The sequence below is a fragment of the Lutra lutra genome, chromosome 8, assembly GCF_902655055.1.
Source record: "Lutra lutra chromosome 8, mLutLut1.2, whole genome shotgun sequence".
NCBI classification, from domain to species: domain Eukaryota; kingdom Metazoa; phylum Chordata; class Mammalia; order Carnivora; family Mustelidae; genus Lutra; species Lutra lutra.
In genome coordinates this window covers 90483909-90501166 of record NC_062285.1, presented here as the reverse complement: position 1 = coordinate 90501166, position 17258 = coordinate 90483909, and the positions used below count along the sequence as shown (strand labels likewise).

At 35.0% G+C, this 17258-nt stretch overlaps 1 protein-coding gene across 1 annotated transcript; it reads right to left on the bottom strand.

The window, feature by feature from the left end:
* Nucleotides 1-1734: 1734 nt before the first annotated feature.
* Nucleotides 1735-17258, bottom strand: LOC125107327 (NKG2-A/NKG2-B type II integral membrane protein-like). Its single transcript, XM_047742300.1, has 6 exons — nucleotides 17019-17258; nucleotides 16527-16604; nucleotides 15778-15831; nucleotides 14622-14773; nucleotides 2591-2694; nucleotides 1735-2350 (listed from the first exon to the last, which is right to left on the bottom strand). The coding sequence occupies exons 1-6, from the start codon at nucleotides 17221-17223 to the stop codon at nucleotides 2230-2232; spliced, it is 714 nt and encodes a 237-aa protein (XP_047598256.1). The 5' UTR covers nucleotides 17224-17258; the 3' UTR covers nucleotides 1735-2229.

Sequence of the window (17258 nt, the reverse complement as noted above, 5' to 3'; positions counted from 1 at the left end):
ACAACTTTAGCAATTAGTTATAGCTACAATTTACATATTATCTGAAATTGATTTTGAATAGTCATTTAATTTCTCTATATAAGGAATAAGTACAGAGAATATAAAGAATGTGTCTATATTCAAAAAGATAAATGTATATGAAATATGAAATTATTTTGGAAATAATAATCCAGTAATCTCTTGTACTTTATAATTGAATTATGGTAGAAATACCTCTGAAACATCAAATTAGTAAACTTTTTTCCTGAATTCTGGCAATAACTAGCTGCTTTACCCATACAAATATTTTATACTTTTAAATCTTGTTTTCTTTACTATTTAACATTTTAATTTTTGAATCATGGTATTTTTTAGCATGCTACTAAGGAGTGACAGAAGTGGGTACATGGAGAATTGAAAAAAAAATCTCTTCCAATATATCTGAAATCCAGCTGAGGGAAACAACATGGGAAAAAGTATGAAAGGACAGTGGTTATATCCAATGAGAAACCAACCGCTACCAAAAAAAAAAAAAAAAAAAAAAAGCACCTAACCTTGACAGTGTTGCACTAAAAGAGATTCACATAATTTACTTTGGCTCCATTCTCTGAGGATGTGGGGCATATGTGAATGGCTCTTAAAGAGCAGCACTGTGGTTGTTGCATAATAACCCTGAGTGCCTGTTAAAAATTTAGTACTTTCAGCTGTAAATCTACCCATCCCTCTGTGCCCTGTTCTCAGATAATGGAGCTAAGTGCTATAAACTTTTCTCCCCTGTCAGTTCTCATGAGGTTGAGTTTTGTCAGTAAAAGACAATGGAAAGACACTGCATCAGAAAGGGCATGTGATGTGATGAGCACTGTGTGTTATATGCAACTAATGAATCATTGGACACTACATCAAAACTAATGATATATAATATGTTGGGGAATTGAACATAAGAGAAAAAATAAAAGAGAAAAGAAGAGGCTCTACTTCCTGGTTTCATGGTCTTTTCAAGGTGTTTGGCTATGGCCTGGTTGCCAACTGCATGTATGCAGGAAGTCCTATGTATTTGAACAGACTCTAGCAGGTTTTTGTAGCTAGTCCCAGTCAGTTTCCTGTCCTTTGGGAAGGGACTCCTAAGACTCTGACAGGGAATTCCTCCTGCCTGCCAGTCACAGTCTGAGATCCATGCTCACTGATTTCAGTCTGAGGGTTATGGAGCTGCTCTGTCCCAAGCCAATACCATAGGCATACCTGTCATGAAGCCATGTATAGCTACATGTCTTCAATAACATCTATATCTCATCCTCAGAGAGTAGACCTAGCTTTCTCAGAAATTCCTTCTTTGGATACTCTCCTTTTTTTTTTTTTTTTTTTAAGATTTTATTTATTTATTTGACAGACAGAGATCACAAGTAGGCTGAGAGGCAGGCAGAGAGAGAGAGGAGGAAGCAGGCTCCCCGCCGAGCAGAGAGCCCGATGCGGGGCTCGATCCCAGGACCCTGGGGTTATGACCTGAGCTGAAGGCAGAGGCTTTAACCCACTGAGCCACCCAGGTGCCCCTGGATACTCTCCTTTAATCCTAAAGTATTCTTACTATTTTATTTATCTTAGTAGCCGTTCCTCTTAGTAAACTTTCCCTTACAAATAGAAACTAATTGTTTACATCAAACTTCCTCTGGTTTCTATCTCCTGACTCAATTCTGACTGATTACCTTGCCATCTTGGGTTGTTTAACTCTAATTTGCAGCCCCTATAAAGGCAAGGAAAAATCAATTAATTTGGAAATATGAGCACAATTACTCAATATATTGGGAACTTCACAATAATATTATGATTTGTAATTTATATGTATAATTTATTTTAGTGAATAGCAAAAGCTTAAGAAATGTATAATATGTACCTGAGTATATATATTTTTTACTTTAATATAAATAAATCTTGAAAAACAGTCCAACAACACCAAGGGTGAAACCTCATGTATAAACTAAATTTTGGATGATTATGACACATTGTTGTAGATTCATTTCTGGTCATAAAAGAACCATTCTAGTGAGGGATGTTGATAATGGGGGAGAGGTAGGTGTGTGGACAGGGGCAATAGAAGAAAACTCTGTAACTTCCTCTTAATTTTGTTGTGAACATAAAACTTCTCTAAAAATTATATCTGAAAAATATTCTGAGACAATAATTGCATGTCTTTTGGAGAAATGAGAAACATGTTCTTTATATATGGTGGGATAGCATTATACCAAAATTAGGTAACTAAAAGGCCTGGTGCTTACAAGTGTATGTTTTAATTTTTAAACAAGATGTAAAAAAAACTTTCTCCAGTCCAAAATTGAAATATGGACAAGCCCGGTCACTCTCTGATGATACTGCCAACCTAAAATACAGAGAATTATACCTCATTAATCTTACCAATATATACCTTATATACCATAATATTTTGATGAGTTAACAATTTAGTTCAACTAATAGTTATATACCTCAATCAGAATATTTCCCATATAATTTACTATGAAAACACTTCAACAATTGTGTTTATATAATTGTTCACATATTGCTGTTTTTCATTGTAAGATTCTTTTAAGGCACAAAATACAAAAGTTCTTAAGAAACTTACGTTTTGGAAGAGAAAGTTGAGGGTTTCGGCTGCACAGATGGATTATTATTGCTTGTCTGGGAGACTCCAAGCCATGAAGAAGAAATTAAGAGGCCTAACAAATGCTGTGAGAAAACAAATTTTATTAGAAGTCAAATAAAATCTCTTATATTCAGTTGAATTTTGCAGTAACAAAGTTAATTCTTGCCTTATAGAATCTTTCAAATTTTAATGTTACACAGTAGACATGTTACAAAACTACCTTATAAGTAGGAGTAAGTGAAGACAACAACTTACAAAGATAACAATTTCAGGGTTCTGAAAATTGATAAAAGCTCAATAATTCATGAAATATTTACAGTGGAAAAAACCCTAGAGATTCAAGTAAGAAGCATCATATTTGTTGCTTAGGATTGTTGTTGTCTGGGATTGCTTTGTGGCTCCCCACCAGCCCACCCCAGCTCAGTGATCAAGATGAATTGTAGTTTTTACAGTTTGGAGAAGCTGCAGAAAGCAATGGTGTTGGTGCCACAGGGGAGACTTGATTAGCAGTGGGGAAGACAGTGAGAGAGCCCATTGACTTTTCAGCTCAACGTGATTATTTTGCTTGGTAATGAATGAGAAAAATGTATACTTTTACTAGTCTAAGGTTGTGGCTTTGTGTCCAGCACTGTGACCCCCCTCCCATACATATAATGGGAAGGTACAATAAAGGAAAGTGTGACTGAAGAGATGACATGAGCTCTCTACACACTCCTGGCTGATGGAAAATACATGCTTGGGGAGAGGAGACCAAAATGATCCTAGTAGAAAGTAAAGGTGAAGAAGACTTAAGAACTGCTATAAAGTTATGAGGACTCTCCACACTCATGTGTGCATGTGCATGCACACACACATACACACACACACACACATATCACCTGGCAGAGGGTGGAAGCCCTACTGACTTGTGGCATTTGAACACAGTCTTTAAAAAAAAAAAAATAGTGGTTGACATCTAAGCTAAAAAATCACAAAGATCATACCCCGGAAGATAGGTTAAGAAATAAAAATTAAAAAGATGAATTTGGAAATATTGAACAAAAATATCAGGAGACCAACTTTAGATAAGATTCTGTAGTAAAGTTTATGCAACTTATAAGAAGATAATAAATCTAAGAAAAATGAAATAGAATTAATGTTCACTAAGCTACATTATCAAAATGTCTTTCAAAAAAATTAAAAAATGGGGCAGCTGGGTGGCTTAGTCGGTTAAGCAACTAACTCTTGATTTTGGCTCAGGTCGTGATCTCAGGGTCCTGGGATCAATCCCCACATCAAGTTCCATGCTTAGCATGGATTGTGCTGGGGTTTTTCTCTGTCCCTCTCCCTCTACTCCTCCCCCTATTTGCACTCTCTCTATCTCTCTTGCTCTGTCTCTAAAATAAGATAAATATATCTTTAAAAGGAATTAATACGTACAAAAAACCGTGAAAATATCTTCCATGCTAAGAGAAAGCATAGGCCAACAGAAATTTCTACGGGATAAGATGTTACATTTATTAGAAAAAAAGTATTTTAGGGGCACCTGGGTGGCTCAGTTGGTTAAGCCACTGCCTTCAGCTCAGGTCAGGATCCCAGAGTCCTGTGACTGAGTTCCATATCAGGCTTCCCCTGCTCTACAGGGAGCCTGCTTCTCCTTCTGCCTGCCACTCCCCCTGCTTGTGTTCTCTTCCTCTCTCTCTGTCAAATAATAAATAAAATCTTGAAAAAATATTTTTAAGTAATATTTACAATTATATGTAAATTATAAAGAAACAATGTTCAAATAATTAAGTGAACATATGATGGCAGCAATATAAGAGTAGGAAGTATCAATAGAATAATAAAAATATATGAATAAATCCCAGAAAATTCTGAGTTTATGAATATATACTTGAAATGAAAGTTTACTTATTAGCTCTACAGAATATGTGATATGCAGAAGAGAAAGTTGATGAAATTGAGGAAGGGGTAACAGAATTTATTCATCCTATAGGATAAGAGAGAAAAATTAATAGAGTTCATAGATCTTCAAAAGAGCTTCAGGAAATACAGCATAGATCTGAGTACAAACTGAGAACCACAGAAGTGAAAAAAGCAGAACAACAATCTTAAGTCACAATGAACAAACAACTTATTAAAATACCATTTTAAAAATATTTATGGAAACCACAGGCTAGAAAACTAATAGGATGATTATATACAAATCCACATCTTAAGATGTCATAATGATACCACCAAAAATCATTTGCAAACACAAAGAAATGCTCTTGAGGGAACAGGGTGGATTATGAGGTGACTTAAGTCAGTGTGAACATCAGGGAATGGGTGATAATATCCTCCACCTCCCACAGCCTTAGACCACATCATCTACTACAGAATCCATATCTGCCCTGCACACTATTTCAGACAGGAGGGGGTAAACTCAGCCAAAGAAACACAAAGCCCCAGGTACTACATCCTCTATGGAACCAAACTTCAAAATACACCCAGACACATAGTTCATGTATATTCTTTTTGATAAGGGTGCCAAGTCCATTCAATAGGGAAAGGATGGAATCTTTCATAAATGATGATGGGAAATTGACTATCCACATGCAAAAGAATGAAGGTGGAGGTTACCATTTACACTATGTACACAAGTTGACCCAAAATGGACTGAAGACCTAATCCTAAGATGTAAAACTATGATATTTCTTGAAGAGATCATGGAGAAAAGTAAACATCATATTTGGCAATGATTTCTTGGGTACATCACCAAAATCACAGACCACAAAGGAAAAGTTCACTATAGGCAAATGTAAAACATCAAAACATTTTTGTGCATCAAAGGGCATGATCAACACAATGAAAAGACGGAATGGGGAAAAATGCTTGCAAATCATACATAAGACAAGGGGTTCACATCCAAAATATATAAGGAATCCTACAGGTTAGTAACAACAACAAAACCAAATAACTCAATTAAAAAATGGGCAAAAGAATTAAATAAGCATTTTGCCCAAGAAAATAAAAGGTGAAAAGGCTTATAAAAAGATGCTCAGTATCCCTAATGATCAGATAAATGCAAATAAAAACCACAATGAGATATTTCTTCATACTCCATAGGATGGATACTATCAAAGAAAAAAGGTGTCATTGAGAAGGTGGAAAAAGAGGACCCTTGTACACTGTTGGAAGTACAAACTGGTCAGCCATTATGAAGAAAAGTATGGAACTTCTTGAAGAAATTAAAATAGAATTACCATATGAATCAGCAATCCCACATGTAGGAAAATATCTAAAAGAATTGGAAGCAATATCTCAAAGAGCTCTCAGGGCACCCATGCTCACTGCAGTATTATTCATAAAAGCCAAGTGGTAGAAGCAGGCCACGTGCCCACTGAGGGAGGCAGGAATCAAGAAAACATAGGACAAACATAACAACACAATAATATTCAACCTTAAAAAGGAAGGAAATCCTATCACATGGGTTAAATTGCAGGCTGTTATGTTCAGTGAAATAAGCCAGTCTCCCTCTCTCCCTCTCTTCCTCTCTCTCTCTCTCTCTCTCACACACACACACACATACACACACACAAGATACATGATTACACTTATATGAAGTATCTAAAGCAGTCAAGCTGAGAGAAACAGAAAGAAGAATGGTGGTTGAGGGTAAAGTACCGAAGGGGAAATTATTGTTTAATGAGTAGAGAGTTCCAGTTTGACAAGGTGAAAGTTCTAGAGATCTGTTAGGCAACATTGTGAATATACTTATTGCTCCTAAACTGTGTGCTTAAAGTTGGTGAAAATGTGAGGTATAGTTAAGTGTAATGTAAGATGTGAGAGAGTGTATGGTTCCCACCATATGACAGTCTGGAAAAAAACAAAACTCTGGAGACATTGAAAAGATCAGTGGTTAATGGTGTTTTGTGGGGAAGGTAGGATGGATAGGTGGAGCACAGAGGATTTTAAGACAACAAAACTATTCTGTATAACTTCATAATGGTTGATACTTGTTAGTACATATTTCTTCAAACTCATAAAATGCACAATATCAAGAGGAAACCTCAAAGTACACTATGGCATTTGCATGATAAAGATGTGTCAATGTATTTTTTATTAACTGTAGCAAATGAACCACTCCACTGAGGGATGCTGAAAATGAGAAAGTCTACCCACTGTGGGTGTATAGAATTGAAGATAGTAGGAGAATACAGGAAATCTCTGTGCTCTGAGAATACAGGAAATCTCTGATTTCCTGTGAACCTAAAATTGCACTAAGAAAACAGCATATTTTTTAACATGAATAATGTGGTAAATTTTACATTATGTGAGGGTTTTTTTTGCTATAACTTAAAAAATAAAATAAAAGGCAAATATACAAAAAGAGGTGATCTTGACAACAGGAGGAGAAAACTAATTCTTATATTTAGGAAAATAACAATATGATTAACAGATGAATTCTCACCAGTAACAATGAGGAATAAGAGACAAGGAAGGTCAAATCAGGAGCTGAAATACTGAAAAGAAGAAGAAACAAAACAACTTCTCTCCCACACAAAACCCCCAAACAAACAAACAAACAAACAAAAAGAAAAAAACTTTTCAGATATGAATTGTAAATTCAGCAAAACCGTCTTTCAAAAAAGAAGGTGCATAGAGGCACCTTGAGGGTGGGTCATGTGATTTTTGGCTCATGATATCATGATATCAGGGTCCTGGGACTGAGTTCCATGATAAGCTCCTTGCTCAGTGGGAACTCTGCTTGAGGATTTTTCTCCCTCTCGCTCTGCCCTCCCACATTCACACTTGCTCCTTCTCCCTCTCTCTCAAATAAATAAACAAATCTCTAAAAAGGAAAAGAGGGTGCATAAAGACGCCAGGACAAACACAAAACTTAAGAAAATTTCTACTTAGTAGACCTGCTATCCAAAAATATTCTTCAAGTTAAATGCAAATGATGGTAGATGGTAATGCATATACATGAGAAGGAATAGATCAGCAGAAATAGTATGTTGGTAAATTTTAAAATATGTTTATGTATTTCAACTCTTAATTGCCTTAAAGGATAAGATTATTTAAAGTCATCATTATAACAATATATAGTTGGATGTATATCATATACCTTATTATTTTTAGCATTTGTTAATTTTTTTGTGTAAAGTCACCTTAAATGCTTCATTTCAAATCATTAACATGAAATCATGAACACAGTGTAGGAAAGCACATGCATGATGGGTGTTCAGAAACTAGTACTAGCTGGCTTCAGTACAACACGGTTAGAAGTACACGTTTTCCAATCTTTCTGAAAGTAGTGTTCAATGAAACATTTCCAAATGTTGTAAATATTGTCTACATTGAAATGATGTAAATAAAAGAGTAATTACCATTATTATAGGAAAATTTGTTCAGCATTCCCTGATCCAAAAAATAACTTCTCAGGTTTTTCTTATACTTTAAGACACATTTTGTTAATGGATGCATAAAATAAATTGAGATGAAGCATAGATGCTGAAAAACACCATTCAAAGTTATGCTTGATACTGAGATGTTTCTGAGGAAGGAACCTGATGGGGTCACTCTCACTATTTGGAGTGTGTGCTGCCTCTGTAACAGCGAACCCAGCACCAAACACAATTTTCAATTTTTGCCTTTTTCCCTAAAAACAAAAATCCCCTTCAGATTTCTGTTGCTCGGGAAAAACTGCTACTAACATAGGTCTTTCATAAAAGCAAAGTGACATAATGCAAATTTTTGATAAGTTGAGGCATACCTATAATAATTAGGGTCAGGAAATGGGTTATGTTACTATTCATTTAATATATCTTATCAGAATTTAGTCAGAATTCATTTGAAGTAGATGGCTACCAGTTAATAGTATGTGTGTAAAGAGTCCCATCAGCAAGATGGAGAACTAGGATGTCCCAATGTTTATCTGCCTCACAACAAACGATAAGAATAATCACTAAACAGCTTCAAACTAAATACAGCTCAGGAAAATCTCTAAACCAAAAAACAGCAAGAAACCTAATAGAGTTCAAAAGTCCAGGGCGACGCCATAGAGAGTAACTCAAGCATTTTGACTGTATCACCAAACCCTCTAGTTGAGAGTGATTGACCCCTGCAGGAATCTCCTCAGAGGAAGTCACCACATGGAGAGGAGAGCAGGAGAGTCCAGGAAGTTTCACCTTCAGGGATGTCTGTGGCTTTTGCATCAAAAGTGACCACCAATGCTGATCCTGATTGATGGAACACCCCAGAGGGCCCCACTCTGCATCTACTCCCAGATGCTGGAGCTGTTGCTACTGTGAGACCTGCCTTCAGGGACCCCAGTTGCTTCTCTTAGGTTTGGGCAGATGCTGCTGCTGCACTGAGTCCCACCCATTGGGTCCGTATCAGGTGTCTGGGTCTTCACTGTAAAGGTGCTCCTGCTGCTCTGAACCATACCCCTATCCCAGGCTTGGACTCTGAACTGCCATTGCTAACACCAGGTTGCTGCTACTTGGACCCTTTCTTTCACCTATGGCAGTTCAAATGACCCATCATTGCTAGTGGCAGGCTCTGACTGCCTTGACCCCATCTTTTAGGTGCCCAAAGCAGGGCTCTGAGTCCTCATTGTTGTTACCATACTGTCACATCCCAAGACACTCAGTTCCCATTTCACAACCTAAACTACCATTGCAAGAGCTCCATGCCAACTCCCTCAGTCCTGACGCATGGCTATGACCAGCCAGCCCTCGGTCAAGGTAAAATCTAACATAATCATTGTGATCATACTGCAATACACAGTGTATCAAATGAACACAATGTATGTCTAAAATACATAGAATGCATTATGTCAACTATATCTCAATAAAACCAAACATAAGATATATTTGTGATACCTACACCAACTACCAAGGAAATAGCTTAAGGATATAGCTAAGACATCAATAGAAGAATTAAAATGGAACACTAAAATGATATATATTTAATTCAAAAGATATCACATAATGTGGAAGAAGAAACAAAGATTAATACATAATAAATAACAAATGTCAGACTTAAATCCAACTAACCCAACATTCACATTCATGTAAATTAAATAAATATTCTAATAAAAATATAGAAGTTGTCATCCCAAACAAAAAAGTAAGATCCATCTATATGCTTTCTGTAACAGACACACTTTAGAGTCAAAGGCACAAATAGGTGAAAGAAAAGATTAGAAAAATAAACCGCTGATAAACAGTAACCTTGTAAGTGAGCAAAAATGGTTATTCTAATACCTAAGTAGCTGTTAAAACAAGAAATATTACTAGAAATTAAAAGAAACATTTCAACATGTTAAGGCTTTCAATATAAGAGGAAGATAAAGCAATGATAAACATATATTATTCACCTGACAACAGAATCCAGGCCTCAAACACTTGAAATAGAAAGTGACAGATTTGGAAGGATAAATAATTAAATGAGCATAGTTGAAGATTTAAAAGCTCTTCTGTCAGTAATGAGAGAAGAGCTAGTCAGAAAATCAGGAGCCCTACAGAAGACTGTCAAAGTAGTAAGAACCAGTTTTACATAACTGACATATATAGAAAGGGTCTAGGTCATAAACAGGGATCAAATATTTAAAGGATGGAAATTTTCAAAGTATAGTGTCTGAAGACAAAGGAACATTAGAAGCAATAACAGAAGGAAATATGGGCTATTTTCAAACATGTGGAAAGTGATACATTTCTGAAAAATTTCCAGTTCAAGGATGAAATCTTTGAAAATAACCTTTACTAGATGATATTAAACTGAGAATATATCAAAACCTTATGTGGGATTGAATGTAGTGTTTAGAGACAATTTGTAGCTTTGTCATTTACACTCAAAAGGAAAAATGTTATAAAATGGTCTGAAGAGTTCCCTTTCAAGAAAATATAAAGAAAAGAGCCAATTAAAATTACAGAAGGAAGAAATAATAACATACATTTAGCTGAAAGATGATTGTGAGGTATGTATAGTAGAATAACTCATGGAAGCCTCAAATGGATCATACCCAAATATCTCAGGGCATCAGCAATGGGATGGATGAATACATTGTAGTAGAATCAGGCAATAGATCAGAAATGAGTTTGGACAATTTGGAAACTTCATGCAACTCTGTTGGATGAATTGCACAAGTTTAGCTTCCCTTGAAAATTCCAAAAATAAAGTATGCATACTCTATGATTCCATTTATATAAATGTCTTTTTTAAAATACAGGTAAGAACTTGAAAGGGACATTTTGCAGTGCTGCTAAAATTAATTTACACATTGCAGGTGATGGTGACACTTGAAAATGCAGCCATCAGGTGGCAAGTATCCCATGGGCATCCATCTGTACGTACATTATACCACAATAAAATTACCACAAGAGAATATTATGACAATGTGCACAACTATTTAAAATGGGATTTTCATAAAATTGAAAAAATCCTACCAAATACAACTTGTGAAGACTGAAACAAAAAGAAATAAAAATATCAGAAGTGTCTTATAACTTCTAAAACATTTTTATCTGTCATTCTGAAAGCTTTCCACACTCAGTGACAAAATATTGAGATGTTTATGAATGAAGAAAATGTAAGGCAATTAAAAACCAAAGACCCCTTGTAGGGTAGAAAAAGAAGCTAATAGAATATGTGATAGGTGCATTTTGATGGGAATATTAAAAAAAGGAAATTATGTGTCAGTGGCAATAATAAATATATTCAGACAATATATAAAAATAATGGATTATGACATAAGTAGATTTATTGAAGCAATACCATCCTGGATTTACATTTACAATTCCATCAGCTTAGTCTGTCATTTTAGCAGAGTAAACAAGGTCAAATAATGTGACAGCTGTGGTGCAGAAGGCTACTGATAAAACTAATATTCATTCTTAATTTTAAAAAATCTTTACAAAGATAGAAATAAATATGAAATGATGCAATGATCTAGAATACATATGATAACTCTGAAAAAGAACTATTATAAACCACTGTTTAAAAAAGAGGCTGTTTTTAAAGTGTGATATTGACATAAAAATACATAATGATATTAATAAAATAGTTTATAAAGTGCAAAAACTATGCCCACATACAAGTGGAATTCAGGTTTCAACAATGTTGCAGCCATTCAGTGGAGAAAGTAAGTTTTTTCAGCATATGTTGTGAACAATGGAGTATCAATATTATTAATAAATATATACTTTATACTATGTACAAAAATATCAAAAATTGATCATCCTTAAGTGTAAATGATAAAATTTCAAGAAGATGGATGAGAAAAAATGCATGACCTAAAATTGGGCAGACATTCCTCAGAACACCAAAAACGTGATCCATGAAAGAACAAATTGAACAAATTGGTGAAGTGTGGTTCATCAGGATAATTTCTACTTTTTGAAGAGAAAGGTAAGACAAGTCATAGCCTTGGGAGGAAATATTTGCAAATCATACATCTAATAAAAGCCTTGCTGTCAAGATACAAAAAGAATTCCCAAAATACAATAACAGAAACTAAAAATATAATGAGCAAAATATTTCAAAAAATGACTTCATCAAAAAATGTGTATGGGTGGCAAATGAGTACAGTAAAAGAAGACCAACAATATTAGTCTTAGGAAAATTCATATTAAAACATCTGTAGATCAGACGTCCTCTTCCTTCTACTGAATATCGCTAAAACCCCTGGACTTTACATACAAGACAACATACGAAGATTCAGAAAGATGATGAGAAAGCTGACAGACCGGCGCACTCCAGACCCAAGGAATGACACGGCAATGAGTTCCCTAGAATTTCTCTTTCTTTTAGATGTCCCAGTCTGGTGCCAGAGAGGTTGACAACTCACAGACCCAAAGGGTACAGACAACAGCCCCCCCAATTTTTTTTTCTCCCTAGTCAAAATAATGGAAGAAATGCATGCTAGAAAGACAGACAAGTTTTAGACTCGTGCATTATCCCAATCAAATGCTTCAACGGTCCAGGAAAAATACTGCTCAGGAATGCAGGTGAAATACAGCATTCTCTTAAAAAGGAAAACTAAGAAAATGTGTCACCACCAGACTCACTCTGAAAGAACTGCTAAAGGGAAAAATCTAAACAGAAATTAAATGATGAAAGAAGAAGTCTTGGATCATCAGGAAGAAAGGGACAATAAATGAAAGAATAGAACTACCATTAGGGCTAATGCACTTTCCTTCACCTCCTGTGTTGTCTAAATTGTTTGATATTTGAAGCAAAATAATCGGTTGAAGCAAAATTATAACATCCATGATTCTCAGCATAAGTAGAGAAATATTTAAGACAATTATAGTATAAATGGGACACAGTAAAGTACATAAGGGAAAGTAAGGCTTTACATTTTACTGAGAGTGTTGTGGGTTGTGGTAGACTGTGTAGACTGATATATGTGTATACAATTATCCATATAAACATATCTAATACCTATAATACTTATATAAAGTATATTAGAGCATATATGGATGTATATTTATAACTTTATATCGATGTATAGTTATAACTTTTATAAATTTAAAACGTTTAAGTTTTAAATTTTAAAGATTTTTAAGTTTTAAGATAAAGTTTTCAAGTTTTTAATCCACTTGGATCTTCTTAATTATGTCATGACGTAGAAAAGTATAACCTTCACTTTTATCTCGCAGCATCGTAAATACAACATCACCAAAAATAAATTCCAATTGGATCATAAACCTTAACTAAAGGTTAAAAAATAAAGAAATAAAGAAAAAGGTAAATCCAGGAAAGTCATATAGGAAATTATATTCATGAACTTTGACTAACTTCTGAAATCAGTCCAAAATAATCACTAACACCCAAACAATAAATTGGGTGATGGTAACACTAAATTTTTTTTAATTTAAATTTAATTGGCCAAGGTATACTACATCATTAGTTTTTTATTAAAATTCTGATCATAAAAAATTTCAATAAGAGTAAAAATGCAAGTCACAGCTATTTTCATCTCATAAACTCAAACAAGTGCTCATATCTAAAGCATGATGAAAAATTTTAATAAGGGAAAAGAAACACCATTTGGGAGAAATGGGCAAGGAACACACACAGGGATATAATGCTGTATTTCTACATTATTATTTTATTATGACAAACAAAACATTTCTATTCCCTAATTATTATATACTATATACTATGTCATTATGTATAATAAACTATAAATACAATATATGGAAAAAATAGAAAAGGCTTTTCATAAAGTAATTATTCATTATACATTCATACTAAAGAGTAACTAAAATTCTGAGACTAGCTTTTAGAAGGTCCTATTCATATTAGACAGCAGTGAACATTCATAAACTCTAGACAAATGCAATGATATAGATGGATTACAATATCATGTGAGAGTGAAAGGAGACACCCATAAAAATGCATACTCCATTATCCCATTGATGTAAGGTTTGAAAATAAGCAAAGATATTTCACATTATTAAAATGGGGAGGGCTGGGGTGCCTGGGTGGCTCAGTGGGTTAAAGCCTCTGACTTTGGCTCAGGTCATGATCCCAGGGTCCTGGGATCGAACCCTGCATCGGGAATCTCTGCTCAGCAGGGAGCCTGCTTCTCTCTCTCTCTTTCTGCCTGCCTCTCTGCCTACTTGTGATCTCTCTGTCAAATAAATAAATAAAAATCTTTAAAAAAATGGGTAGGGCCAATAGAGGCTCTAAACTTCTATTTCATGCTCTGATTTATAATTGTATGGTTCTAACTACTTTGTGATTAAGTTGCACAATCAAATGTTTAATTTCCTTGACATGTAATAAAATTACACAGTAAAGTTATTCCAGGCAAAAGAGCATTTATAGAAGCAGGGTTTTCTATGAAAAGCAAGAACTGGCAATTGTCAAGTGTACAATAAAGATTTAAAAATATAAATAAAATATCACAGTCAAACTATGGAATAGTAATAGACTTTAAATAAGCTAGAAATATGTACACAAAGATGGATGAACTCTAAAATATAATATTAATTGATAAAATTTTAATAAAATTTGGAAACATCTGAAATCCTACCAATTCTTCTTCATCCTCTATGGAGAATAGGGTAGACTTCTTCGAAGCACAGGCCGACAAACTCTCACTCCATGATTTTCTTTCAGTGCTAATGTAATAGCAATTGTTGGAATATGTCATCCACTCTTTTGGACAATGACCACAGTAATATGCTGGACAAAAATTATAAGATATTCTCCAAAAAGGTTCAAATATTAAAAAATGCAAATTGACAATTGACATATGTATACACGTGTGTATATAACGTATCCATGATCCCTCACAAGCTGGCAAAAATAAAACAAAACACACACATGATACACCCAGAAGATGAGGCTTTTGCCCTAATATATGTGCCCATATAGAGCAAATACACACCACCACCCCCACACAGACACAAAAACATCTCTAAATGTCCTTTGAGTCACTGAACAAAACAACTGTTTTGGAATTGTATAGTGGTTTATCTTTTATCATGCTATAGCAGGAGGAAATTTGAGATAATTGATGACTATGGGTATGATTATTTTGTGATTTTTTAAAGGTTTTATTTATTTATTTGCTATATTTCTGTTTTTAAAAGATTTTATTTATTTGTCAGAGAGAGAGCGAACAGAAGCAGGGGCAGTGGCAGGCAGAAGAAGAGGCAGGTTCCCCACCAAGCAGGAAGCCTGATGCTGAACTGGATCCCAGGACCCTGAGATATGACCTGAGCAGCAGGCTGATATTTAACCAACTGAGCCTCCCAGGCATTCCATGGGTATGGTGATTTTAAATAGTATTTCATCATACTGTTTCATAAGTAATAGAAGTAATAATAAGAAGTAATAATAAGTAATACTTTCCTATAATTATTATTTCTGAGAGTTTATTACATGATTTTCTAATTTGTTTTACTCAAAAGAATCAATTATCAGGGGCACCTGGGTGGCTCAGTGGGTTAAGCCTCTGCCTCGGCTCAGGTCATGATCTCAGGGTCCTGGGATCAAGCCCCGCATTGGGACCTCTGCTCAGCAGGAAGCCTGCCTCCCCCTCTCTGCCTGTCTCTCTGCCTACTTGTGATCTCTGTCAAATAAGTAAATAAAATCATTAAAAAGATCAATTATTATCTTTTCCTAGCCTAAGATAGAGATAAAATAGAAATTACACTAATAATAGAATTTTGAAAATGATGTACCTTTCTGGATCCTAGTTTCCAGGGATGTTTTGTTCTGTTTCGGTCCTTCAGTAACTAGAAAAATTAAAGCAATCCTCATACAAACTTAATATTAAATTAAACAAAACATAATGATTTGAGTTTCTTGGTTTGAAAGTTGGTATATTGTTTAGAATTAGAAAATTCTGTAATAAAATTGATTTTACCAGTAAGTGGTTAATGAAATAATGAACATGTCGGGGGAAAAAATTCAAAAGCTTAAAGAACCAAACCTCACCACTTTTTATAGCATTTTGTTTAAACAATCTCAAGAATTAATTTGTCTCTATAAGGTCTCTCCTATAACTTGCATTTGAGGTATGAAATCTGAATATATGTATAATACTCTCTACAATTATTCTATTATTTCTACATTTGGCAAATTCAGAGTAACAATTCTACCCAAAAGCACACATGCATTAAAATGAGATAAGACAGGGGCACCTGGGTGGCTCAGTGGTTAAAGCCTCTGCCTTCGGCTCAGGTCATGATCTCAGGGTCCTGGGATCAAGTCCCGAATGGGGCTCTCTGCTTGGCAGGGAGCCTGCCTCCTCCTCCTGTCTCTCTCTGCCTGCCTCTCTGCCTACTTGTGATCTGTCAAATAAATTTAAAAAAAAAAAATCTTAAAAAAAAATGAGATAAGACAATTCCATAGTACTATGCAATATTTTGAGGTACTGACAATCATTAAAGTGAAAAGTTCTCTTGTAGACATTCAAACACTTACTTACCAGGAATAACAGCTATTGTGACCACAGTGGACATTAAGACAAGGCAAATGATCCCCAGGATCCCAGCAACGAGCTTCCCTGGACATAAAGGTAAATAGTTGGAAGAGAAATGAAAACAATGAGAAAGGATGGGCAGAAATAATCCTTTAGGAAATGTACATACAAGAGAACCAACGAGATGCACAGAGAATCATATAAAAACTTGCACTCCAAACCCATATCTACCATTATAATCTTCTCAGAATGTAACATTGCAGTGGCAGTAAATTTATTACCCCAGGAGATGTTGGTAAAGATTACAAATTATAACAAAGCTGGAACAAAGTTAGTCTTTAGATATCAATTACAACACTATATTGCAACTTCAAGCTCTGATCTTCAGAAATGAGAAATTGGTATCATTCCCTACTCATTCTCTGCACTTCTACTGCCCAACTGCACATCATAGTACATCATACAACAGCTATACTGTGTGTGTATTACATGTTTTACCTTTGCAGTGGGAGTTCTTGCTGTTCCTTTGAGGATCCTGAGAAGCATTTTGAAGATTTGAAGCATCTTGAAGAGTTAATTCTGCATATGTTATTTCCTGCTCAGTTTCCGAAATGGGACTTTTAGTGCCCTTAGTTTTCACTTGCTGTCTTTTTGAACCCTTAACCTGACTGAGTTCTGCATAGGTAACTCCTTGGTTATTCATCTCTGCAGCTGTGTCCTGTCAGGCACAGGGCTGAG